The following is a 25,917-nucleotide window of genomic DNA, read 5'->3' as shown; positions in this document are numbered from 1 at the left end:
AGCCACAAGGTCGCCTCTCAACCTTCTCTTGCGGAGGCTGAAGAGGTCCAGGTGCCCTAGTCTCTCCTCATAGGGCTTGGCCTGCAAGCCCTTAACCATACGAGTGGCCCTTCTCTGGACCCTCTCCAGGTTATCCACATCCCTCTTGCAGTGCGGCGCCCAAAACTGCACGCAGTATTCCAACTGTGGTCTGACCAGTGCCCGATAGAGGGGAAGTATCACCTCCTTGGTTCTGTTCATCATGCATCTGCTGATGCATGATAAAGTGCCATTAGCTTTCCTGATGACTTCATCACACTGACGACTCATGTTCATCTTGGAGTCCACTAGGACTCCAAGATCCCTTTCTGCTTCCGTTCCACCAAGCAGGTCATTTCCTAGGCAGTAGGTAATGCTGGACATTTTTCTTCCCCAGGTGCAGCACTTTGCATTTCTCCTTGTTGAATTGCATTCTGTTTTCTGCCCATATGTCCAACCTGTCCAGGTCTGCTTGTAGTTGTTCCCTGCCCTCTGGCATGTCCACTTCTCCCCACAGTTTTGTGTCATCCGCAAACTTGGACAGAGTACACTTCACTCCCTCATCCAAGTCACTGATGAAGACATTGAAGAGTATCAGTCCAAGGACCGAGCCCTGTGGGACCCCACTGCCCACACCCTTCCAGGTCAATACCAAGCCATCCACTACGACTCTCTGGGTACAACCCTCTAGGTTGGTGGATACCATTTCCTCCTCCTCCTTTTATGTGCCACAATTTTAAGGTTAAGATAACAGTCTTCTAATTAATTATTTTTTTAAATAATGAATGGACAACTTAGCAGGGTGGACCAAAATCACACTTAACTGTCTTAATCCACTTACATAATACAGGAAACAGCATTTGGCTCTGTTTGTGACCAATTCTCAGGTCCTGACTAAAATGGAGTGGTTTTTTTATTGCCGTCTCTGGGCAAGTCCTCCTAGTATAGGAATAGGCAATATAGACATGTCTTTGGAGAGTGATTTTGTTCCTTTAATGGGGAAGGTTGTGTACTTATAGGAAATAACAGAGCCTCAAGGTCCAGAAGCCAGGCACAGTATGCCTGCTCTTCACAGTTCCTCCCACTCATGCATGTCCTTCTTCCACTTATGTATGATGTCCTCCACGTGCCAGGCCTACAAGTCTGTCAGCTGCTCCTCTGTGATAGTGACCAGCCAGTTTAGGAGCAGGATCCAATCCTGCTTCTGCTGCTGTCAGAGGCAGTGAATGGGGAAGATGCCAGCTGCTGGGGGCACTGTCCCTGCTGATGCCACATCCCTGGTGGCAGCTGGTGTCTCTCTCCTGTGAGCAGCTGCTGGAGCTGCAGAGCAAAGACAGAGGCTGGCTGTGAGATTTTAAAACATTTCAGAGATAACATGCACTATACCAAGGGGCTGTTCATGACCCACCCTCGGGTTGGGGATCATGTGGTCCCTACGCTCCTGTGCACATAGTAAGTTGGGTGGGCAGCCTCTGCCACAGGCGAATGGTGGCTGAGCCCTCTATGGGGGGCAGGAGGCCCACCTGGCACTTGCTGCAGGCAGCCTGCCTTCCCAGTCCCCTCCCCAGGGCTGGCTTCTGGCAGCAGCTGCCACAGCTGCTTTGGCTGTATTCCATATCACGCCCCTGCCCCCTGTTGTAGGCCAGGCATTTTGTTCCTGTGGTGCCAGGCCTGCACCTGTTGGGGGGCAAGAGGCTCCCACCTGGCTGGGACATGGAGCTAGTGATGCCTCTGTCTTCCCTCTGGTGGGTCAGGGCAAGGCCCCATTATGTGTGGCCTGTGCCTCGAGTGGGACCCTGCTAAGAGTCCTCCAGGCATGCCATGACCAGCTGTGTGAGCATGTGGAGGGGTGCCTGACCCATTACACCTGCTGCTGCTCACCATGGTGCCTTAGGTGCAACTGAGAGCCTAGCACATGGCCTTGAGTTTTAATGGTGCCACAGGCAAGCCTGCACATCCCTGCAATGTGCACTGCCACCTGGAGCGATACTTCTGCCTACACTACAAGTCCCTGACCCCCCACCAGGAGGAGATTGCACAGCCATCCATGAGTTCCTCTGCATGTGACAGGCCCCTGGCTGCCTAGCTGGGAGGGCACTGGCTGCCCAATAAAGTTCTGCAGGGGGGAGTTCAGTGAAACAGGATGGTGGGGAGGGAACATGAGGAGAGGTCTCCACCCCCTGTGTGGGGGCTCTGGTGTCAGGCTGTAGGCCAAGGGTGGGCTGGGGTGCTGCACCAGGCCTTTGCCCCCCCCCCTCGCCCCCTTTTTCCCCTGGACTAGTGGGTCCTAATGCCCTGCCTTCAAGCTTTGGGGTGGGGGTCCTCTGGGGAGCATCTCAGTCACCACCCTCCTGCTGGAGGGCCAGGACCTCAGCCTCTGCCATCCTCTGCCACATCCAATCCTTCTGCTGCCAGGTACCTATCCAGCTGGTGGTGGGGGCAGGAGGGAGGGAGGGAGGGGCTTTATGGTCCCCTTCCAGGGATCCCTCAACTAAGTTTTCTATGTGTTGAATGGGCTGAGGTGCTTCTAGTGCCAGGCACAGGGGGAGAGAGGTCCCTCAACCAGCAGTGGGGGGGGCACTGTAGACCCCCATTGAGGAAATCACCCCTGGTACCTTAGCCCCAGCATCCAAGACCCCACAAACTCAGGGACCTCTGCACCACACCTGCTGGCAGGGTCACAGGGAAGTAGGGTGCAGGCAGGGGAGAGTGGGGTGGGGGGCATGTCTGCCCCCACCAGCAATGCCATCCCCTCCTCACTCCACACCACTCCCAGCAGCCCTGATCTGTCCCAGCCTGTGCCACCCTGAGGATGGGTGGGTGCTGATCCCACATAGGCAGCAATCTGCCACCCAAAGGCTGCATGCATAGCCCAGGCACAACTCAGACCCTCTGCTATGGAGGAGGCCCCCTCTGCATGGTCAGGCCTACCACTTCCTGAGCTGTGCTTCTGGGATATTCCACCCCCGGAAAAAATAAAGAAATTTGCTACAACCACATAGAAGGATCCAGGACAGCATGGCTATCCTGTGGTAGGGGAGCCCATGGAGGACTGAACTACTCTGGTTGTGATCTGCCTCCCACTACTGCAGGTGCTGAGGCCCCAGCCCAAACCACCTTGGGGACAAGTCTGAGAGTGGAACCTCCCCTCTCAGCCATCTGCAGGAGGTGAGAGTCCTGGGGCCCACACTAGTGGGTCCCAGTGAGGAAGAGTCCCTTTCCCAGGGCTCTGGGGAGGGCACCATCACCAGCCAGGTGCCTGAACCATCTTCTCCATCCCTATTCAAAGCCACCCCTGCCATAGACCTCAGCATGTCCTGTGGCACCAGCACAGAGGGGGGAGAAGCAAGGTCCCCCCACCAATTTATTCCAACCCCAAGGGGGGGCCCCACAGAGACCCCACTGCCACTTGCCCTCCTATTCCCTGTGCTGCTCCCTTCCCTGCCCTAAGGGACTGCAGCTCTCCCTACCCCAGTGTTGGGGGATGTAGCAGACCAGGTGGTTCAGGCAGTGCTCTAAAGAGCCTCTGGCCCCACAGGGGAAGAGGAGGGGAAAACACCCTGCAGCCAGGAGGAGCCCACCAAACCATAGGGCCAGGAAGAGGGTGACCAGCACCTGTGGGCTCCATAAAACCTACAAACCTATTGGCCCCAGCAGTACCCATGGAGGAGCTGCTCCAGTTCTTGGAGAGCACGCTGATCTCTGGGAACAAGGTGAAACTTGCCCTGGACCCCAATGGATTTCCACCATCTTCAACTTAGTGAGGGCTTTGGTGGGGGAAGGCAAGAAGCATAAATAGAGCACTGCCAGAAACTACCAGCAGGCCCTCAGTTTCCATTATGCCCTTCACACCTATGGGAGGGTGTTGGGTTTTCTGATGGGCCCCGCAGCTGGTGCTGTCTCATGCAAAAGCCCTGCCATGCCTAAAACTCCCAAACAATGAGGTCCCTCACTGTGGTGACTCTCAATATACATGGCTGCAGGATGGGTCTCTGCAGGTGCTCTGGGAGGGAGGGTACTCTGTGCTTTTGCTGCAGGAGAGCCACATAACATTGGCTGGTGAAGCCAACTGGTGTCTGAACTGGGGAGACAGGATGTACTTCAGCCACCTCATAGGGGCATCCTGTGGGGTGGCGGATCCTCCAGGCTGCTGAGATGGTGCCAGGCCACCTGCTTCATCTCCAGGTCTAAATACAAGGTCTTGTCCTGAACATCTATGCCCCTGTGCATGACCTGGAAATGGCCTGTTTCTGTCCATGGGCAGCCACCTACCTCAGGGCATTTAGTCCTCATGAGTGCTGGTCCTCTGCAGGGACTTTAATGCCACTCTCAAGGTGCAGGACCACATAGGCAGGGAGTGAAGCCAGGCTGTGGAGGATGTCCTCAGGGTAGTCATTGCTCGGTCTCCCCTCTTTGATGGAGGGGAGACCGAGCTGCCCAAGGGCAATCTGCCAAGATGCCATAGAGACTACTGACCACCTCCCATGGCTCTGCTCATACCCCAAGGAGGTGTGGAAAAAGGTAAAGCAGCTGTGTGAAGTGGTGACAGGGGATGGACAGTTGTTGAAAGAGGCTACTCTGTACAGACATCTGACTAAACACCAGGGGAGCCTGTCAGTCCACTTCAATCGGTTCATGTCCTGCATCAGGAGCGCTCTGTGGAAGTCCAGGAACCTCCTGATGTACAGGCACATGAACCTCGAGGTGGTAGACTGTGTTAAAATGGCTCTGAGTGAACTCCAGTCCTCAGAAATCAGTAGCAGAGGATGGTGAGGATGCCGCCAACCTCACCTGGCAAAGGGACACTTGGCACAGGATCTTCAAAGACCTTCCCAGAGGGCAATGGACAGTGACAGTGAAGAGGATGATGAGACAACCAGACTTGGAGACAGTGAGGAGCACAGCAGCAGCGACAGCAGCAGTGGGCCATCCAGCAAGACAGCAGTCAATGATGGAACTGAGACTTTAAACCCAGTAATCGGGGCTGGAACTAAGGGACAATGTGATTGAGTTGGGAAAGCCTTGAGGACAGGTGCATGGAAGCTCAGTTCTGCTGGAGCATGTATAGTAATGGGTGAGTGGGTTGTCCTTTTGAGGGTTATGGTATAAATACACACACACACACACACACACACGCACACACATACATATATACATACATACATACATACACACACATATGTAACTTTATATATATATATATATATATTCTTACAAAAAAAAATGTCTGGTGTGCCCACCATCATGACACCACCACTGCTTTCACCTTTGCCAGGGTGGAGGAGCAGCAGGCATACCACTCCCAGTTGGACTGAATCTACATTTCCACATTAAATACTGCCCAAATCCACCCCTCTGGCATTAGGCTGGCCCCCTTCAGTGACCACCAACTAGCGTATGTTCAGGTCATGCCACAGCCGGAGTATCCAGGGCTGGCCACTGGCACATCAGTAGCAGGCTGATGGAGGACATGGGCTTTGTGACTGCCTTCCGGGAGTTCTGGCTGGCCTTGCATAAGCAGCAGCAGGGCCTTCCCTTGTGCCAGAGCTGGTGGGACATTGAGAATGTGTGTATCAGGCAGTATTGTTGCTGTTACACCTGGGGGCACACTAAAGAGCAGCAGGTGGCTAGAGAGCAGCCCAAGAGGGAAGCGTTGGAGCTGGAGAGGTACCAAATCACTGACCCAGACAACCTGCCCTAGAGAAGAGGAGGGGTGCCAAGAAGTACATCACTTGCCTCCTGGTGGAGGATGGCACCTCACTCACAGATCTTGGTGAGCTGCAAGAAAGGGGAAGGACTTTCTACTCAATGCTCTTTTCATAGTATTCTACTAACACTGATGCCTGCCAGGTCCTATGGGAAGGACTGCCACAGGTCAGTGTAGGTGACTGGGTCCGGCTAAAGGATACTCTCACCCTGGCCAAGCTTTCAGATGCCCTCTACCTAATGCCCACCGACAAAGTGCCAGGCTTCCATGAAGTTCTACCACACCTTCTGGGATGTCTTCAGCCCAGACCTTGCTGCAGTCTAGGCTGAGTCTGAAGGGGATGGGGAGCTCCCCATTGTGCAGGAGCACCATCTTAATCCTCCTGCCCAAAAAGGGGGACCCTCATGGTCTGAGGAACTCGTGCCCAGTCTTGGTCTTCTATATAGACAATAAAATCATAGTGAAAGCCATCTTGCTGCACCTGAGGTCCAGGGAGGTGGATATGATTCACCTCAACCTTGATGTACATGGTTCCAGGGCACTCCATCTTAAATGACTTGTATGTGGTATGAGCCCTCTTGAACTCACTTGCCAGGAAAGTCTTTCCTCCTCCTATCCCTCAACTAGGAGAAGGCTTTTGACAGGGTAGATCATGGAAACCTCATAGGCACACTGAGGGCATTTGGCTTTGGTCCTCACTTTGTGAGGTTTCTCTGGGTGCTGTACACCTCCACAGAATGCATGGTCAAGCTCAACTGGATGCTGAAGGAGCCCATCCCATTTGGGCATGGAGTACATCAAGGTTGTCTACTGTTAGGCCAGCTCTATGTCATTACCCTCGAGCTGTTCCTCTGCCTCCTGTGGAAGTGGGTGTGGGACTGGTGCTCGAGGAGCTGCCTTTGAGGGTGTTCCTGTCAGGATATACTGATGATATGCTCCTTGCCATCCAGGACCTGGTGGAAATGGGCCAAGGTGAAGGCCGGCCAATCCATCTACTCAGCAGCCTCCTTCGCCTGGGACAACTGAGTCAAGAGCTCTGGACTGACCATGGGTGATGGGTGGCAGGTGGGTTCACTCCCAACTGTGCTCCAAAACATCCAATGGAGTGTGGGCCTGCTGCTGTATCTGGGGGTCTACTAGTCCCCCAGACATTCCTCCTAACTGGAGAACTGGCAAAAACTAGAAGTTAGGGTATCTGAGCAACTGCAGGTATGGGCAGGCCTGCTGCAGTGTATCTCCCTTTGTGGAAGGGTGTTGTTCATCAACTAGCTGGTACTGCCCATGGTTTGACAGCATTTTAACAGCCTGGACATGCCCCCAGAGTTCCTGGCTAGGCTCCAGAGACAGGCACTGGGGTTCTTCTGGCTAGGACAGCACTGGGTCTCTGCAGGTGTCCTGAGCCTCCTCTTGTGGGAGAGCGGGCAGGGCCTGGTCTGCCTCCACAGCCACGTCCACACCTTCTGCCTTCAGGCCCTGCAGGGGCTCCTGTTGGGTGCTGGTGGCAATGCAGCATGGAGCCACATAGGATACACCTTTCTCCACCACTTATGAGGGTTCCAGTATGACTGGCAGCTCTTCTACCTGTGAGGTCTCCCTAAGCAGGATCTAAAGGAGCTGTCAGATTTCTATCAGGACTTCTTCAAGGCTTGGAGACTGGTCTCTACTTCCAGGTCCCCAGACATGGTCGCCCAGGCTGCTGACCTCTGAACCAAGCCCCTGCTAAAAAACCTGCAGCTGGTGGTGCCAGCAATGGAGGCACCCTGGATGCATTGGAGGATGGTCCTAGGCAACATCATTCATCTTGGGGATCTCCTGGACTGTGTTCTAGCCTGGCATATGGACCTGCCTGTTGCACTTAAAAATGGGTTTTTAAACCTAGTGCTTGAAGAAGTGACATAACACTTGGTTGATTAATAGCAGAAAAACTTGCTTTAATAACTACCAGTGAGCTAAAAAACTAAATGATAGAAAAAAAGACTCAGTCCCTATAAAATGAGCTACTACACAAAGTCCTAGTACATATTTAGATGCAGCAGTGTTGTCTCACCAATGCAGGCAGAGAGGAAGCTGGTCCAGTCTTGCAGCCTTCACCAAGCAGGATCCTTTGCATGTTAAGCTGGGTGCAGTATGGCTTTTTGGTCTTTCTTAGACTGCACACCTTGCTGACAGTTCTGTCTTGCTTTATACTGTTTAATTGTATAGCTTTAAAGCATTTTTCCTTGATGGTTGGCCAATTAAAGTTGGAACAAAACAGGGAGAAAAAGGGTGACCATCATATTAGAATTGTTAAATTGCCTGGCTCCTGCTTTTGGATTTGTCTAGGTGTGAAGACTTGTGTTTCTTGTAGCTTTTGACTAGCTCAGCAATTGAATGTGATGGGCCTTGAGTGGCTAAACAGGATGCTTAGAGGCACTGGTTATGAGACCAGTCTCTGGGTATTTGTTTATCAATGGGCCAAATTTGCAATAGCTTTTACTGGTGATGGTCTATTTACAAAACTCCATACACTGAATAATTGAGAAATTTATAACACCTTAGACATTGGATACCCGTTTTGAGAAATGTGAGGATGTGTTTAGCAGGGTGCATTTGTCAGGTACAGGGATTTTTTCCTGTATTCAATGCACCTTTTATAGCTTTTGCTTGAAATGTATATTTAGTCTTTTGTTTTCTTTAGTTGCTAGTTCAATTGAAATGCATATGTAGTTTCCTTGCCTTCTTTAGTTACACTGGCTCAGCCTTTCTCTCTCGCTTTCTTAGCTTGGAGATACACATGTGATGAACATGTCAGATCCAACAATTTTAACCTTCCCTTTTACTATTTTATGGGTCTGGTATTGGGTACTGCAAGCTCCTCTCTCTCTTACTTCTAATGGGTTGCAAACCATTAGTGGAGTTTGATATTCTTTGTCTTGCCCCAGCCATTGTCTTGTATTTTTGAGCAAGAGCACTGTTCCAAGCTTTCACAGCTTTTAAAGCCAGCACCACCCATGCTGCGTGCTCCCTGCTGCTTACTCCAGACAGTAAAGTCTGCTCTGCTGCCCACTGGCCTACCCTATATTGACCAGATACTGTGCGAAGGCCGTCGTCACCCACCAGTATCTCCCAGCCCTCCGGAGTTAGTTGTGGGGCTGCTGCCTTGGCAGGCCCCATGGCACTCCTCGCCACTCCATCTCAGCCATCTGGGGGATACCTAGCTGGTTTGCCTCTGAACAGCCCCCTGCTTCCATGCTTGTGTTCCTCACAATCCATCATCCCATCCTCCCGTTCTGACTCTGACAAGTGGTGGGACACCCTATCCAAGGACAGGGGTGAGGGTCCCCATTGTAAAAGTCTGTATGCCACCCTGATCCCATGGGCCACTGGGGGATGTCAGCTGGTGGATCCTTCACATAGTCACCACTACAGGTGTGTATCTGGCATGCTTTATGGACAGCCTTGACACCTGCACCTTTTGCCAACAGAGGGAGACCCTGGTACAGTCTTACCTCGAGTGTGCCAGGTTGCAGCCCCTCTACTGCTTCCTCCAGGACCTCATGCTGAGGTTATGGCTGCACTTGTCCCTGAGCCTTTTTTGTTATTCACTCCCTATGTATGGCCCCACCATGCCCTGGGATCTCCTGGTTAACTTCTTCCTGGCACTGACCAAGCTTGCCTTCCACAAGACTAGGAAGGAGGCCCTGGCCAGGAGGACCCATGTGGGGGTGTGGGGCTGTTTTCCTTTGATGCCTCCACTCATCTCTGGGCAGAATTTCACTAGTTGGCCTCCACAGACTTCTCTCAACTCCTTCAGGGGGCAGTGGGCACTGGCTGGTGTCCCCTACCAGATCCCTTGTTATCGGCTTATGACCTCACTCCTCTTCCTGTTTTCTTTTTATTTGTCCCCTGGAATTAGTTTGTGTGTCCCCAGTGGCCTCCCTTATTAAGGGAAGCTCATAGTAATTCATAATAGGTCTAAGTCCATGATCTTTTGGCACATCAAATAGGCCTGTGTTACACAGTGGCAGAGATTGGAGGCTGAAAGGGAGAGTGAACAGGCCATGACGTTTTTTCCCCCCACTATTCCTTTCCCACTTGCAGCTTCCAGAATTTAGTGCTATTAAACCTGCACCTTTAATATCTATTCTGTCCTCTTGGGGGTTATTTGTACATAGGTTTCTTATACAGTGTCATATTGAATTAAATAGTTTGAATGTTTGTAAAGGTTGCCCATTAGCCAGTTTCAGGAAGAAGATAGGATTTATCTCCTTATCTAGCTCATGGTTTTGGGGCTACGTGTAAAATGTCCTGACTTCACTTAAAGCCTTAATTTAAATTGTATCTTTAGAAGTCTTTTACAAAGAAAGCAAATATCCTGAGTTCCGAGACATCAAAGCCTAGGGCCTTTTAACCAGACTGGTAAAAAAAAGGGTATTTACAGTGATATGGAAGAAGTCTCCCCAAGAGTAATTTAAAATGCTCAACAAAGGTAATTTCTGTTGAGTAAGATCCGAGCCCAAATTTGGGAGTAGTGACAAATTGAGTAGGAGCAGCCCACTGATGGCAGCTCACTCAATAAAAACCTGTAACTTACTGTTCCAATTTGGAGGTGACTTCACTTGCAGAACAACGAAGGAAGAATCTCAAGTGTAGCCCGGATTAGACTGATCACCTAACCCAAACTCTCCGTGAACACGAATCTCTTAGTTCACGCTGAAGCCGTGGAGCACCTGAAAGGGACTGAAGGAAGGGGACTTAGTCCTATCACTGCTGAGGCCAGCCTATTGAACCGTACTACTGAGGCGAGCCCATTGAACCGTACTACTGAGGCCAACCCATTAAATCGTACTACTGAGGAATGAAACCATATTTTGGTATTTGGCTTCTCGGAATTCTAGGATTGTAAGTATATTATGAAAAATAACAGTATTGATTCAAATTTAACTTTTAGTTGTAATTGTGGTTGTTTTTGTAACACTAATTCTTATAGCATTGTTTGGGAAGGAAGTGCATTTGGAGCATTGTTTTTGATATATGTAATTATTGTGTTCTTAATGTTTGTGGTGTTTCTTAAAGCTAAGCAGTGTTATATATGTAGCAAAGAGTTTTGAAATAAAATTGTGTTGTATGAATTAAGTGTGTAATCATTGTGAAATCGTGCAATCAGCTAACTACTCCCCCAGCCAGTGCATCAAAACGAATCAGTAAATTGTGTGGGATTTTCAATATTCCATAACCCACTAGAAACATACAGTATGCGTTTGGTCTTTTAAAATATTTTTATTCTGTTTCATTGATGTTGGCCTTCCTGTTCTAGGCACTAGCATATCACTAGCATTGCCATGAGAGAGCTCAGGTGTAGGCTGTTTTTCAGGCTTTAAACAAGAATATTCACTATTGCCAGCAGCAGCCAAGGTGAAATTTTAAAGTGACAGAGGGCACATATACATGTGCAATGAATGTGCATGAATAAACTTCAGAATTTATTGCTCTGGAGTTTTTTGCTCTCAGACATGCTGTTTGAATGTGCACCTGGGAACAAAAAACTCTGGGGCATATTGCTTCAGAGTTTATTTGTGCACAGCACATGGAGCCCAGTAGGAGCAGCCAGGGCTAGCAAGGCACCCAGGGGGCCAGCCCAGGGTTGCTCCAACTGGGCTCTATGAGCAGTGGGCAGTGGGGCTGATTGAGGCAGGAGTATGCCTCAGCATGAGGGCTGCACTTTCATGCCCCAGCCAGCCCCCCACTGCACATGGAGCCTAGTCAGAGTAGCCCTGGGCTGGCAGACTGTCTTCCTGAGCCCCCTACCAGCTCAGGGAGGCTTCAACTGGACTCCCTGTGCAACATGGGGGCTGGTTGAGGCATGAGAGTGCTTCAGCATGGGGGCTGCTTACCAGTTAGCCCTGCACTGAAGCATCCTCATGCCTCAGCCAGCCCCACACTGTATACTGAGCTGAGTCGGAGCAGCCCTGGGCTGGCAGAGGACCTGGAGCTGCTGCACAGCAGCCTCTGGAGCAGCCTGCCAAGTCTGGCTCTGTGTTTTGAGGAGCGGCTGGCTGGGGCACAAGGGGGCTCCAGTGCAGGGCTAGCCAGGCAGGCAGTCCCTGCACTGAAGCACCCTCATGCCCCAGCCAGCCCTGTCATTCCCTGTCCGGAGTTTTTTGCTCCCAGACACGCCATTTGAATGTGCACTTGGGAACAAAAAACTCCACATGAGCTGAAGCACACAAAACAATGCCACCTCAGGTTCCTACTTGGGTTTAGCTGGACTACCTTGCAGTGGAGTTTCTGGCTGTTTGTGGACATGCTCACTGTTTTCTTAACTGATTCGCATCACTCCTTTGAATCAAATTTCAATTCAAATGAAGGGTTAATAGACAATCATTGACCATCAAGGCCTTGGCTGTGCACACTCTATACACTTGTCACCCCCTGAACAGACCCAATTCACAGCCTGTGTGTGAGAGTTTATGCATACTCAGGAGGTGTTAATAAGCCTGTTTAGGCACTGCTACATTGTTGCAAACCTACCGACCCTTATCTAAAGTGCTGGTGCAGAACCCATATAATGGGTGCAATTAACCAAATGTGTTGTTGGCACATTTAACTTTATAAAGGTGTTACTTTGTGCCTGATAGCCTCTGTTGTGTTGCAAAAACTCAACTGACTTTCCCTTGCAAGGACCGATGTTTGCAGTGCTTATTATCAGCTCATCTGAGTTCCTAAGGATGATTTTTCCTAAAAGCAGCCCTGTATATACATGTTAATTAACGCAATTTAAATAGCCTAATTCAGACATCCCTAGTCTGCATGAACTTTAATCCTCATTCAGTGAGGATTATTTAATTGGGACTCAAGCCAGTTTTAATTTGGACTACAGACATCCACGTGTATATAGTGACAGTAGTCCCATTTAAACCTAGAAAAATATAATGTCTGTAAACACCCTATTAATCTACTGCCTAATAGGGTCACGTATATAGATGGTGAGGTTTTACAGCAGAGCTAATTAGTCAGCTCTGCAGTAAATGCCTCATGTAGACTTGCCTAGCAGCTGAATATATGTAGAGGGAGAGTTAGGTACAACTGCCCTCAGGAAGGTCAAAGTTGCTCTTGAACTTGCTTAAAATATATTTCCACATTTCAGTAGTGACACAGGAAAACTTCAACCCACCTCTGCCCGCTGCATGAATGCTTTTAAATTAGCCAGTTTAAACCTTCACACTGGCAGTATCTCTGATGTCTTGTTGCTGGGTATGTAATCTCTCTGGCATAATTGGGGTACTCCTATTTAACTCTTACTCTCCTTTAGTTAAACAATATAATCTCTATCCCCTTTGTCAATCTTATTTCAACCTTATTTACTTGCCTAACAGAAAGACAAAGCTAGTAGATATGATGCCAGCTGTAAGTAATATATTTTCATTCCCCATTTCTCTAGTCTGTCTAAATTAGTGAAACTTCAGGTGTAGGTAAAACTATGACATTTAATTGCAACAGGGTTTCTTTACAGCTTTATTTCTCTTACTTAAACACAGTTATCTACCCTCTATTTTTTGTAAACAAATGCTTAATATAAGGTCCTGACTAAAAGAAAGTAACTTTTTGGTTCAGCTCTTCAGTTAACACATGATCCTTAATTGCGGTATGTCTCAAGTGACTGCCTCAGTAACTGTAACAGCTTGCTATGTCTACAGGAAGGAGCAGCCTTTTAGTTCCACTAGTTGAGGCCTTGTGCTTTGGTTCTGCAGATCATGGTATCTTATGATTTCTATACATAGGTAACCATGACTTGTCACCTCTCTATCTTATGTTCTTAAATCTTGCCATGTAGAAGTGGTGCGTGTGCAAAAATAACAAAATTTCTTTCTGTCCCAGATAGAGGGTAAAGGGAGAATAAAAATTGCAGTAGGAAAGTTAATTCTGATGCCTTAGCTTGCTGACAGTTAAAGTGGCAATACTGTTGTGTTTCAACTCTATAAGGAACTGTGCAATTACCTGATGGCTGCTAAGTAGTTGCTGCATAACTGCTAGATAATTATCCTGCATCAGGATGAGAAGTATTAAAATCCCACTTAATAAAAATCGCATGAGGCAGTAGTTGGAAGTGCAGGAAAAGTGGATAGAAGGCTGTGATTGATCATACAGATGGAAAACAAATTCTCTTCCAGAAAGCTTGTTTAGCTGAATGGTGGTGGTGGCAGCTGCAGAGGAGGTGAGGTGGCAGGAGGGAATGAGTAACATACAGAAAGAATGTAATGCATCTCTCAGTTCTTTATTCTTGGGGTTGTTCTACAGGAATTTGTTGCCTAGTTATGCCTCCTTATGTCCTTATACAAACTCCTTGGCTACTAGACCTAGTCAACAAGGAGGCAAGTACCATGTCAGTTTTTACAGTTCTACCCACAAGATTATCTATGCTTGCAACTGTTAATACTGATTAAGGTAGAGAATGAATTCAATTCAGGATAGCTATTCAATAAGCCCATGGGTGGAGACTTCTCTTCTAGAATACATAACCACAGGTGGAAATATCCCTGAACAATCCTCTGACCATAGGATTGTCAATAGGAAGCTTGTTTAGCATAGTCGGGTGCATCTACATGAGGTGCTTTACTGTGCATTAGACTAATCAAATGTGCAGTAAAGTGTCACTGCAGAACTGTGCACTAGGCTAATGCACTTTAAAACCAGCTAATGCATTTTTTTCTAGTACCTGAAAATACAGGGTGTCTGTACACATGTGGGGAGGCTGTTCCCACGCACTGCAATTACAGCACATTGGAGCAGACTTGATTAATTGAGTCTGCTGGGCTGTACTAATTAGCGCACTCCAGCCAGCTTCTGCATCTCATGCATCAGTATTTCTGCACTTCAAAATGGTGGCGGGGGCACTGTAAGGCTCATTCAACGAACTTTAGTTAAAGTGCCCCTGCTGTCATTTTGAAGTGTGGGGACACTGATACACAAGATGCTGTAGGCACTTTAGTTCAAGAGGCTCTCGGAGCTGCTCTAATTAAAGTGCCCCCACCCCCTCCCCCATGTAGAACACCCATAGATACTGTATTTAATGTGCATTAGCTAAAGTGCAATAGTGCATGTATAATAGACCAAATTTGCTTCCGGTCAGCCAGTCCGGTAGGGGACCAGCCTCGAGCTAGAAGCAGAGCACTGTGGCGGGGGGTCCCTCCAGCCACAGGGCAGGGCTGGCTCCTCAGCAGCCCCTGCCTGGCCTGCCCCTTGGGTCCTGGGCCAGCTGCTGCCTGCCCCTGACCAATGTGGGTTCCTTCAGCGGGCCTGTGTTGGCAGCAGCAGCATTGCACAGCCCTGGCGTGAGTCCCAGGGCTCAGCCGGCTGCCCCCTGGACCCTGGGCATTGTGCCTCTGTGTTGCGGGCATGTGCTGGCTCCTACACTTCTGTGAGAACCCTGGCCTGCCCTGCCTCTCATGGCTGGTAGCTGCCCCTGCCTGGCCCCTGGGCACTGTGCCCCTTGCTGGTGTCCACAAGCTGGGGCCAATGGCACCTGCAGTCCCTGCTGGAGGCAGCCCCATATGTGTCAGCTTCCCTGACCCTGACATAAGCAGCCTGGGGTGTCAACTAGGCAGCAATGGAGACTGCTGACCTGACGGCCATTTGAAATCAAGGCTGTATGGGACCAGTGGATTCATGATAGACCACAATAGATGGTCTCCGGTAGTCCTCAGGACCATGCCCTGCATGCGGGAGCTGGACAGAATCCTGGGTCCCAAGTTATGGGCAGGATATTTATTCCAGCACTGGCAGGCTGCTGGAGCCCTTGTTGCAGCCCAGCCCTGATGAACAATTGCCAAAGGAGGGCCCCTTGGGCCAGCAGTGCCAGGAGCCAGCGTGCTTCTCGCCAATGGCCTTGTTGTCCTGTGTGGGCAGCTCTCTGGAGTGGCCCACTGGTGGGAGGGTAGGGGTGTCACCAGATCTCAGCTGGGCAGGATCCCCTAGCTTCCCAACCCCAGCTGGCATGGGCCTGGCAACACAGGAACAAAATGCCTGGCCTGCAGGAGGAGTAGAGCCTCCTTGGCCTGGTCTGGGGAGGGGATTGGGAAGGCAGGCTGTCTGCAGCAAGCACCAGACAGGCCACCTGCCCTTACAGAGGGCTACACCCCATGGAAGTTGCCTTCCCCCCATGGATGGCTCAGCTGCTGGCTGCCTGTGACAGGGGTGGCCCAGCCAACTTACCATGGTCCCTGGGCACCTATGTATGCATGATCCCTAACCTGAGGCTGGGCAGTGCACAGTTCCTTGGTATAATGCATGTTATCGCTGAAATGTAAAATATCACAAAGAGCCTCTGTCTTTGCTCTGCAGGTCCAGCAGCTGCTCATGGGGAGAGGCACCAACTGCCGCTGGGGATATGTCATCAGGGACAATGTGCCCAACAGCTTGCACCCTCCACATGCACTGCCATTGACAGCCACAGATGCAGGATCAGACCCTGCTCCCGCACCAGCTGGTCACCATCATGGAGGAGTGGCTGGTAGACTCATGGGTCTGGCACATGAAGGAAATCACGCACAAGTGGAAGCAGGACATGTGCAAGTGGGAGAGGGACATACACAAGCAGGAGAAGGACCGCGAGGAGCAGGTGTACCGTGCCCAGCTCCTGGTTCTTGAAGAGAGGCATGTTGCCCTCAAGAGGATAGTGGCCGCCTAAGAGCAGCTGGCCTCCATGGCAGCTTGGGCAGTGGCAGCCATGGAGGAGGACCACCAGATATTTGACAGCATCCTGGCCCTGGTGGCCTCCTTTGTGCCACCCACTGCCCATCCACCAGCCCCACCTGCCAACCACCTGCTGCCCAGCCCTGGCCCCAGCTGCTCATGGCCCAGGCACCAGCCCCAGCTTCGGCCCTGCCTGCCAACCACCTGTTGCCTAGCCACCAGCCCTGGCCCTGGACCAGTGGGCCTGGGAGGAGGTCCAATATAAGCTGAAGTGACCAGGACCCCCTGCCCCTGCTCCTGAGCTGGGTCTCCCAGCAGCCAGGTTGCCCACCTGGGCTGGAGCCCCCCTAGTCCTCTGCCTGCCACGTGGCCCCTGAATGAGAGCGGTCTCCCACCAGGTCTGGCCCCATGGAGAAGGGGGAACAGGTTGGACAGCACCCACACTCACCCCTGGCTGAGCCGCTGGGCCACCAGCCTTGCTGCGGTGTCTGCACGCACAGTGGTACTCCCAGAAGCTGGGGTGCCAGGTACCTCTCCACAGGTTCTGTGTCACGGGCACCACCATGCCACCATTCCCCTCTCATGCTACATCAAGTGCACTCTTGCAAATAGTCATATGGGGAGGAGGGTGTTTTAGTGATAGTGGGTGTTGGGGTTTGGGGGGGTGTTGTTGGTGGGAGGGCAGAGGGGACTGTGCTGTATTGCAGATTGTTGAATGGAAACCATCCCAAGTGCATGTAGTCTTGGGGAAGTGCTGTGGGCCTGGGGTCCATGGGCAGCAGCCCAGGTGCCCTACTACATGGGGCTGGGGAAGAGGTGGTCTGTGGATGCCTCGCAGACATGGTGTCTTGTCTGCCACTGCTGGCGGGGGAGGAATCCATGGTGCACTTGCCACAGGCTACCAGAACAGTGTCCCCTGCCAGGCTCTGCCTGCCCGTTCCCCCTAGGAGACCCCTGCCAGGCCGTGCCCTTCTCCCTCCTCCGAGCCCCCTGGCACCTGGTCAGCTGCAGTCAGAGGCTGCAGCTCCCCTTGGCTGCTGCAGGAGGTCAAAGCTGTGAAGGAGCAGGCCTGGATTTACTTAGTCCTATAAGGAATAAATCTACTCCCAACAGAGTGCACATGTAGACACATTTCCAGGGCTGGCTTACTGTGCAGTAATTTACTGCACAGTAAGATGATATAGCATTAATTGCATGTGTAGATGTGTCCAGTTGGTGTGTAATCCACTTACTGTGTCCAGTCAGGAAAAAAGAAAACTGACTGCCTAGTTATGCCTTTCTGGCAGGAGGTGTGGAATTACAACTTGCTTGCTCTTCCAATCTCACTGGACTGAAACATGTCACTTGCTGACTGCGTTAATACTTGCCAGATAAACTGATCTTCAGGTTCAATCATTTGAAATACATTCTTGGCATCTGCTTGAGGTCATTTTTTTTTTTTGGATACAAGCATGAGATGTTCGGCCATTTCCAAAACGGGACATGAAAAGGTGAGGAGGGATGCTGCAGTCTGCAGACCACTTATCCTCTTATAAGTGGCCTGCAGACCATAGTCTAAGATCTCTGGCTTAGAAGGAAGCTTATTGGGCTAAACCAGAAGTTCAAGATTAATCAGCTGAAGTAGCAGAAATTTGCAGATCTGGTTGAGCAAGGTTGCATGTCCCAACTTGAGGGTCAGGCAAGTATTTGTCTTCCTCATTCTACAGATGAAATTAGTTAAGAAGTTGCATAAGTTACAATGATATTTCTCCTCTTCTATCTTACCTCCCTTCATTCAATGCACAAAATACAAGGTCTATCACTTGCTGTAAAGTTATAAAGGACAGCATGAACAAAATGATGCTTCTGTGTTTAGGACACTGGATAGAAGCAATTCTGGCTGTGGTACAGTGTCATAGCTGGTGATGAGGCTGACAAGTTATCTAAGACAGAGTGGTGTTTGTTGTTTGTTTGTTTTTTAGTCAACTGCTAATTGTAGTTTCCAATTCTATTGGAATTCTATTTCCAATACAATTGTAGGACCTACTATAAGACAAAAACTAACTTAAGTAAATCAATGGGATTTGGAATGTGACTTCATAATTCAAATGATTTCTGTGGATGGTAGAATGAAAACTATCAAATACAGGGAATAGGAAGAGCATACTTTCTAAACAGACTAGGCTATGGTATTTGAACATGGCTCTGTGTTTTCAGCTCTCTTTATTATGGTGGGATTTAAGGGCCAATCCTACTTTCCTTTTAGGTCCCTAAGTAAAGTCCTCTTCCACTCTCCTCAAGGACCTGGAAAAAGGGTTAATACAAAAGGTGTGTGGGTAGGTACTCCTTGCTGCTTTGGTGATTTAGTTTTAAGGTTAAGATGACAGCACATTACAAAAAAAGGCGTATTAACAGGTTCTCCAGGGACTCAAGGTGGATTAAGCACCTAACTGAACTCCTAAAGCCGCTTAGCAACATTATAGGTAGACTAAGACTGGTCTTTAGGCTACCTACATGGGTGTTTGAGGGTGGGGTTCCCAGACAGCAGCTCTAAAATGGCTCACTGTCATGTGGATTAAGCCCACCCTGCATTTCAAATTGGCTGCAGAACACTATCTAAAGCTCATTTAATATGCTTTAGATAAAGTGCCCCTGCAGGCATTTTGAAATGCAGGGGGACTTAATACATATGATGGTAAGGTGATGCTGGAGCATTCCAATTAAAATGCAGAGCAGACTCAATTCATTGAGTCAGTTCCAATGCATTCTAATTACAACGCGAATGAGCGTGTCTAGGCATCCATAGTGCTTAGATATAAACTAAGACTCTTCTCTAGGGTCTCGGAGGGAAGCAGGCTGGTATTAGGAAGTGACAAATGCAGAAAGTTGTGTCTCTTTCTGGACTTCAACAGTGGCATGTTTGCCTGCCAGTAGAGTGGCAGTGCTCACACAACTGTCAGCTCCATAGCAGCAGCTGGGAGTGCCACCAACACTTACTTCATTTAGGCACTCATGCAGCCTATGGTGCTACAGGTATGACACTGCAGAGATACTGTGATTGCCAAATCTTACAAGTTATTCTGGAGCAGCCACATCAGTTTAGAGTCTAATACAGGTACTGCCAACGTAACATACAGTATTGAAGAGATGAAGAAGCAAATGTAAATCCTGGACCTGCAGCAACAGGGGAGTCCTGTGTCCTTGATGCAGTCATAGTAACAAATGAGGAGGAAACAGTGGATGCGTCTCCATGTGCATTCATGTGCTTTTCCTAATGCATTTTTCCTGTGCATTAGGCTGCCCTAGCATTCACTCACGCTTTTTAGGAGTAATGCACAGTAGCCTATTTTACTGAGCATTAGCATAATAGCACTTTTTTTACATGCTGCTTTAATGCACAGTAAAATAGGCTACTGCACATAAAAGCACACATGTAGAAGCACCCAGTGTAAGACAATTTGGGCGTGACACTATCACAGTTAGAGACAATACCGTGCAGAGCTCATCCTGTACCCGGAAGGAAAGTTTGCATTAGTACTTAAGGTATTAGTCAAGGAAAGCTACATTATGCAGCTTCTGCTCTTGCAGAAGTTTATTTACAAAAGAATATCTACAATCCATAATCTCTCTTCATCCAGTTCCTTCTCCATGATTTCTTATACATTTTTAAAGCACATTTCCTTCACAGAGGAAGAGTGAGACATATCTCCTGCACTTTTCTTACTGGGACAAATTACTCATTGCAGCAAAACAAACAAAAACAAACAAAAAAAACCCGTCCATCTTCCCATTTGGCAAAAAAAAATGCAGAAATTGGTATTTGGTCAGAGATTCTGTAACCAGGACAGCACTGGGGCAGCAGGAGGAGAGGTGCGTAGCTCCATGTTTCAGCATTAATCATGTGTCTATATCACAGATAAAGTTATGTGAAGCACATGGGTAACAACAAGGTGCTTCTCTTCCTTCCTCCTCTTGCACCTCAACCTCCCTCCTTGGCAGGAAGTGACCAGTTACAGCAGGGGAAAGAGAATACCATTACTTGGTATTAGTGATAGCTGGGCAGCCCTCCTTCCCTGAGTGCATGAAGAATTCTGATCCTGATCAAGACCAATGGTGCATCTGCTTTTGTTATAATAGTGAATAAAGAAGATAGAAGGACTTGTGAAAAATGGAACATGTGATAACAATGGTACTGGTACTTGTCATGGACCAATTTCTTCTGCTCTGGCCTCTTCATGCGTTCCCTCTACAGATTATACTCTCTCTCTTAACAGGGGGTTAACAGGGACATACCTTTGTGTGTGTGTGTCCCTAAGAAGTTCCATGAACAACATAACCAGTCACTGCTGCGTGGGCTGCAGAGGGTATGTTAGGACTGCACAGAACACAATACAGATATCATCAGTGCTGGGGATTGGTGCTGAGGACTCTTCCTGACTCCAGCACCCATGCAAAATGCTGCATTAGGACCAGAGGCTCACAAAAATAAGTCAAGGAAGAAGGGAGGGCAAAGTAGGCAAGACTTCCCTGTGAGTTCATTCTGGCCTATTTGTCACTTTGATCATACCAGTCTTTCTTCTTGGAAACAGTCACCATTGGGAATGGTTCCAAGTAATACCCAGTATGCTTGGGTGTATTAGCAGCTTGTGGCCCTGAGGTCTGGTCACTCCTTGAAGCCCTGGATGCTACAGAGAATCCTCTTCTGATGGCCATGCAGGGATATCCCCATGTGTTTCAAGTCCCTTTAAAGCGACAAAGGAAAAAAGATGGAAACATAAGCTGAATCACTGTTCTTGCTCTTAGTGACTGAGAGCAGGGAAAGAAAGACCCTATTCTTCAACCTGAATGCAAGTGATTCAGACCCCTTGCCTTCAGCTCAAAGCTGTCTCTCCCTGGTTGAGAATCACTGCTTTAGTATCTTCTCTCTGGAATGGGAAGGATACTTACACAGCAAAACAGAGAGGAATGAAGCTGCTGGTATAGTCCTTGCAGGTATTTCCACAGAGACTTGCTGTCTGACTCCAATACAGGAACCAAATTTGCAAAGCCCTTCAAGTAGGAAGAGCCAGCCAGCTCTGGAACTGCCCAACACTGAGTGCTCAAACTACTGTCTTCCCCTAGTACCTGTGGCTGATTCAAGATCATGGTATCTGTGGCAGGTCACAGTCAGGACCGAGTACATTCAGTGGAGGGCATACAGCCCTGAAGTAAATTTGAGGGAATTAGGCTGAGTTTGTTTAGCTACCTTCTAGGAAAGATGGAACCTCTGCTTTGGTTACTTTACAGGGAAGGTTGGGGGTAAAGCTCCAACTTCTTTTGGGTAATATATAGAGGGAGATTTGGAAACCAGGATGGCAGCTGCAAGTGAATTCAGCTGTGAGACTTCTACCCTTATACAAGCCAGACCTGCCCTGGGTGTAACTTCTGCTTACTCGGCCGTGAGGTCCAAGATGGATTCCATGGTGTCCAAGCCTGCAGTGCGGAAGTTGATGATATAACGCTTCATACGGATGGATTCCAGCCATTCTGGGATAGACCGATAGGGAATCCCATCAGAACCGCTGCAGCTGGGGAACCGGAGAGTCACCCTGAAGACAAAAAGTCACCATAAAGGTAGCTACCTTAAACTTAATGCCAGCAGCAGAAGACAGGCACTTTCCTACAGGAGAGAGTACTCTCTGTTGTGATCAGGGAGACATGCCTGCTTCCTCTTGACATGAGGCTCAGTGTCCCAATCTAGCAACAATGCCCTCTGTTAATGCCAAAAATGCAATTTTTTCATTTCCTGAACACCCAATCATGAGGTGTTCCCCTTTTGCACTATCAATAGGCCCAAGAAGTCATTCCCTCAGTTCTGAGCAACTCCCCCATGCCTCCTTACCTGGGGTCGAAGTCTGCAACAGATCGGAGCAAGTGGGGGCTAGAGATAAAGTGTTCCAGCTGTGCTTGGATCTCCTGGAAGCGGGGCCTCTGTAGGCAATCATGCAACCAGCAACTTTTCATGAGCTCATAAAGGATGGATGGGCAGTCCACAGGCGGGGGCAGACGGTACCCATCCTCTATGCTCTTCATGACCTACACATGAAAGGGCACACCAGACTTTACAAGAGGCAGAGAAATCACAGAGTGCCTCTATAGGGTGAAACCAGTCACAAAATGATCCTAGGATTTTTATGGGGTCCTATGCAGCATGAAACAGCTGGGGCAAGTTACTTCAGAGTGGGGGGCAAAAAGGGTGGGCAGACAGGTGGGGGTTTAGAACAGCTGGGGAAACAACTGCCAGGAGCAATGGGATTTAGAGTGAGACAGCTGTCACTGGCCACTGCCATGTTCATCTTTTAAGGCACCTTGTAATAGATATGGATCTATACCTTCTTTCTTCTATACCTGATGTTACCAGTCTCAGAGAAAGGATCCTACCTGCCTGCCTGCTTTTTCTGCAAAGGTGCACTGATCTGGCCAGGTGTACAAAAGGAACTAATCAGAAAACTAGAAAAGGAGAACTGGGTAGGAGGAACAGAGCATTCTCAGAGAGTATAGGGAGGAGGCAGAAGGTTTCTCTATACTTTCTGTGGCCTTGGCTAGGAGTAGCACATCTTTCAGGATTACAACTGAAGAAACCCTGTGGCTGAGAGCCTTGTTTTGATCAGTCTGTCAGCTGGAGGTTTATTTCCAGCTCCACCCCCATGAACTAGGTCAGGGTTCCAACAATTCAGTTCCATTATCACACTAAAAATCAATGTCCACTGACTGCAGTTGCTAATTTTCAATGGAGCGAGGGTGTTACAGCAGGGTTTGCACTCAGTGGGACTGGCAACAGAGCAGGGTACTTGCAAACAAGCTTATGTGGCTTGCCTATTCTAGCATATGCAGACTCAATCTTGCCTGCTCGGGCTTAGATCGCTACGTTGATATCACATCCTCTCAATGTCTGTTACCTCCTGATTTGTCATGTCTCCATAGGGCTTGTCACCAAATGAGAGAACCTCCCACATGACAATGCCGAAACTCCACACATCACTGGCTGATGTGAAGATCTGGTGAGCAATGGCCTCAGGTGCTGTCCATCGGATGGGGATCTTTCCACCCTTTAGGGAAAGGAAGTCACAGGAGAGCTCATATTTAGCTGAAGGGTAACTCCATTACTTTTCACCCAAGCAGTCACTGTAGTGACTTAGGCCCCCCTGGTACATGGGGGAGCTGAGGCAACTGAAGCAGGAAAGGCAAGTAATTATAGCACAAGTGACTTTTGACCTGTGCCAAATCCAATCAGTTGTGGCCGTATGTCTGTGGGTAGTCACCAGTGATGCTGGGATACCGCCTGTGGACCTGTTTTTATTATTTATTTATTTTTATAACTTGTTTTTATTGTAAGCTAATCCTGAGCATTTGGGGGAGGGTGGCATAGAACTTAATCAATCAAATAAATTAAAGTGTTTTACAGACCATATATAAATTGGGATCACTTCACCCACCAGTCACAAGGAGAGGTAATCTAGGGGAATGAAAGCAACTTTCTACCATTTCAGTAACCTAATTTTTAAAAGAAAAAATGAGGGCAAATTCCTTTGTTTCTATTGAGCCACTTTTAAGGACCATCTGTAATGGAAATGGGCCAGGACACCATCCTTAATGTTCCACATCTTACATGAAGTGGCATAAGGTTTTAAATGATTGCAAATGGCTACCTCATCTAAATGAGAACATTTCCAGTTCCAACAGTTTTAAATGAGGAACTGAGGTCCGTTCTGACTGACATAGGAAAAGCATCCCTCTCAGTCACCCACACAAACTCTTTGCAGTTTTAACTTGGAAGTCCCTCATCCAAATCCTTGCCTGTCTGACTTTCTTCACATGGCAGCCAGTAGTGTCCCATCCCCAAAGCTATGTTAACTTCATTTTTGAGATTACAACAAAGATTGTTCCCAAGTTACCTTAGTTTTGTATATTCCCTCCACATCAGCTTCCCGTATCTGTGAAAGGCCAAAGTCAGACACCTTACACTGGAGATTGCGAGTTACCAGGATGTTGCGAGCTGCTAAGTCTCGGTGCACGTAGTTGCGGTCTGACAGATAGGTCATTCCTGAAGCTATCCCTTGCAGCATGCTGATCAGCTGCACAGGCTTCAACTTCTCTTCATTTTGCTGCAAAGAAAGGGAAAAGGGGACAGGGAGGGGATGCAAATCTCTTGATTCCCAGTTACAGGACTATTGATTCACAAAAGGTTTTGGGTGAATAAGGATAAATACAATGTCACTGACAGTGTGGCAGAGGGGGCTTCCTGGTTCTTGACACAGTACAGAAATTCCACTGTAATCATAACCAGACATTGCCATTAAATAGTGAACAGGCAGAATTCAGGAGATTAATGAGCCTGACTGGGCTCAACCCATAGCAATGGATACCAGGGATGCAATTCCCAGTTAAAAGAACCCCCTGAAAGTAGCAACAGGTGACCTTCTTGCACCTTTCAGTGGCCTGAATGCAGGCAGTAGCTGGCAAGTGCCCATAACAGTGATTCTCATCCAGGGTGCCACAGCATCCTGGGGTGCCTTGAGATCTTTTCAAGGGTACTTCTCAGTGTTAGTACTGTTAGGTGTGCAAACATGATTCACAATGTGGCCTTTTTGCTGGTGGCAGCCTGGCGTGCCAGCTTCAAGGAAGCTCAAAGTGATTGGTGGGGTATTTCCTCTTCCCCACCAATCGGGTGATAACAGGGGGGAGGCCTGCCCTGCCCCCCTACCCCAGGGCAAGGCAAAGAGCCGGACCTGAAAGGGGACTGACACACCCCTCTTTCTGATTGGTCCATTTCCAATCCAGGGGTGGAGCCTTCAAAGGGAGTAAAAGGGCAGCGTGCCTGGCACACGGGTGGCTGTGTCGAGGGATGAAGAAGAGGGTGAAAGAAAAGCTGGCAGAGCTGGCCAGCAGGTTGGAGCGGTTGCCCCAGAAGAGCCCGGAAGACGACTCGTCAGACGGAGAATGGCAAGTGGCCATGTCCCCAGACCTGCCGTGAGGGAGCATGGCATTGGTGCACAGCCGGTGCATGGAGGGTCTGGGAGCAGACCAAGGCCTTAGAGCTGCAGGCAGTAGTTTGGGCCCCAACTCTTACACAAAGCGGGGCACCCAGTACACAGAAGGTCCAGGAGGGGACTGGGGTTGGGGACCATGGTGGCTCAAGTCCCCAACTCTAGCATGAGGCCAGGCATGCGGTGTACAGGTCAGTGCATGGAGAGTCCCAGAGCAAACCAAGACCTCAGAGCCACATGGGGCGGCTTGAGTTGCTAACCCCTTGCACAAGGCAGGGCATGCAGTGCACAGGTCAGTGCACGGAGGGTCCGGGACTGGACTGAGACCCTGGCGCTGCACAAGGTGGCTCGGGTCTCCAACACCTTGCATGAGGCAGGGCCATCGGTGCATGGGACGGTGCACAGGGCCATGAGTGGGCCAGAGGCTGAGAAAGCCCCAATGCAGCTGAGGGCCCCTGCAGATTGAGGCGATGCCTCACCCCAAGAGTTGAGGACAGCCTCATCAGGCCCCAGGGA

General features: G+C 49.3%; 1 protein-coding gene across 3 annotated transcripts in view; it reads right to left on the bottom strand.

Annotated features, from left to right (window-relative positions):
• Positions 1 to 19,949: 19,949 nt before the first annotated feature.
• EPHA1 (EPH receptor A1) overlaps positions 19,950 to 25,917 on the bottom strand; it is a 63,635-nt gene continuing 57,667 nt past the window's right edge. For all 3 annotated transcript variants that reach the window (XM_025200775.1, XM_025200777.1, XM_006020964.3), the window contains 5 exons: positions 24,310 to 24,519; positions 23,314 to 23,463; positions 22,257 to 22,450; positions 21,808 to 21,963; positions 19,950 to 21,117 (listed from right to left, as the gene is read on the bottom strand). In XM_025200775.1, the coding sequence (XP_025056560.1) occupies positions 21,039 to 21,117; positions 21,808 to 21,963; positions 22,257 to 22,450; positions 23,314 to 23,463; positions 24,310 to 24,519 (789 nt within the window). In that variant the 3' untranslated portion in view covers positions 19,950 to 21,038. The remainder of the gene's footprint in view (positions 21,118 to 21,807; positions 21,964 to 22,256; positions 22,451 to 23,313; positions 23,464 to 24,309; positions 24,520 to 25,917) is intronic.

This window comes from Alligator sinensis, unplaced genomic scaffold (genome assembly GCF_000455745.1).
Source record: "Alligator sinensis unplaced genomic scaffold, ASM45574v1 scaffold161_1, whole genome shotgun sequence".
Lineage (NCBI taxonomy): Eukaryota > Metazoa > Chordata > Crocodylia > Alligatoridae > Alligator > Alligator sinensis.
The sequence above is the reverse complement of the archived record's forward strand: the minus strand, read 5'-3'. Positions and strand labels throughout refer to the sequence as shown.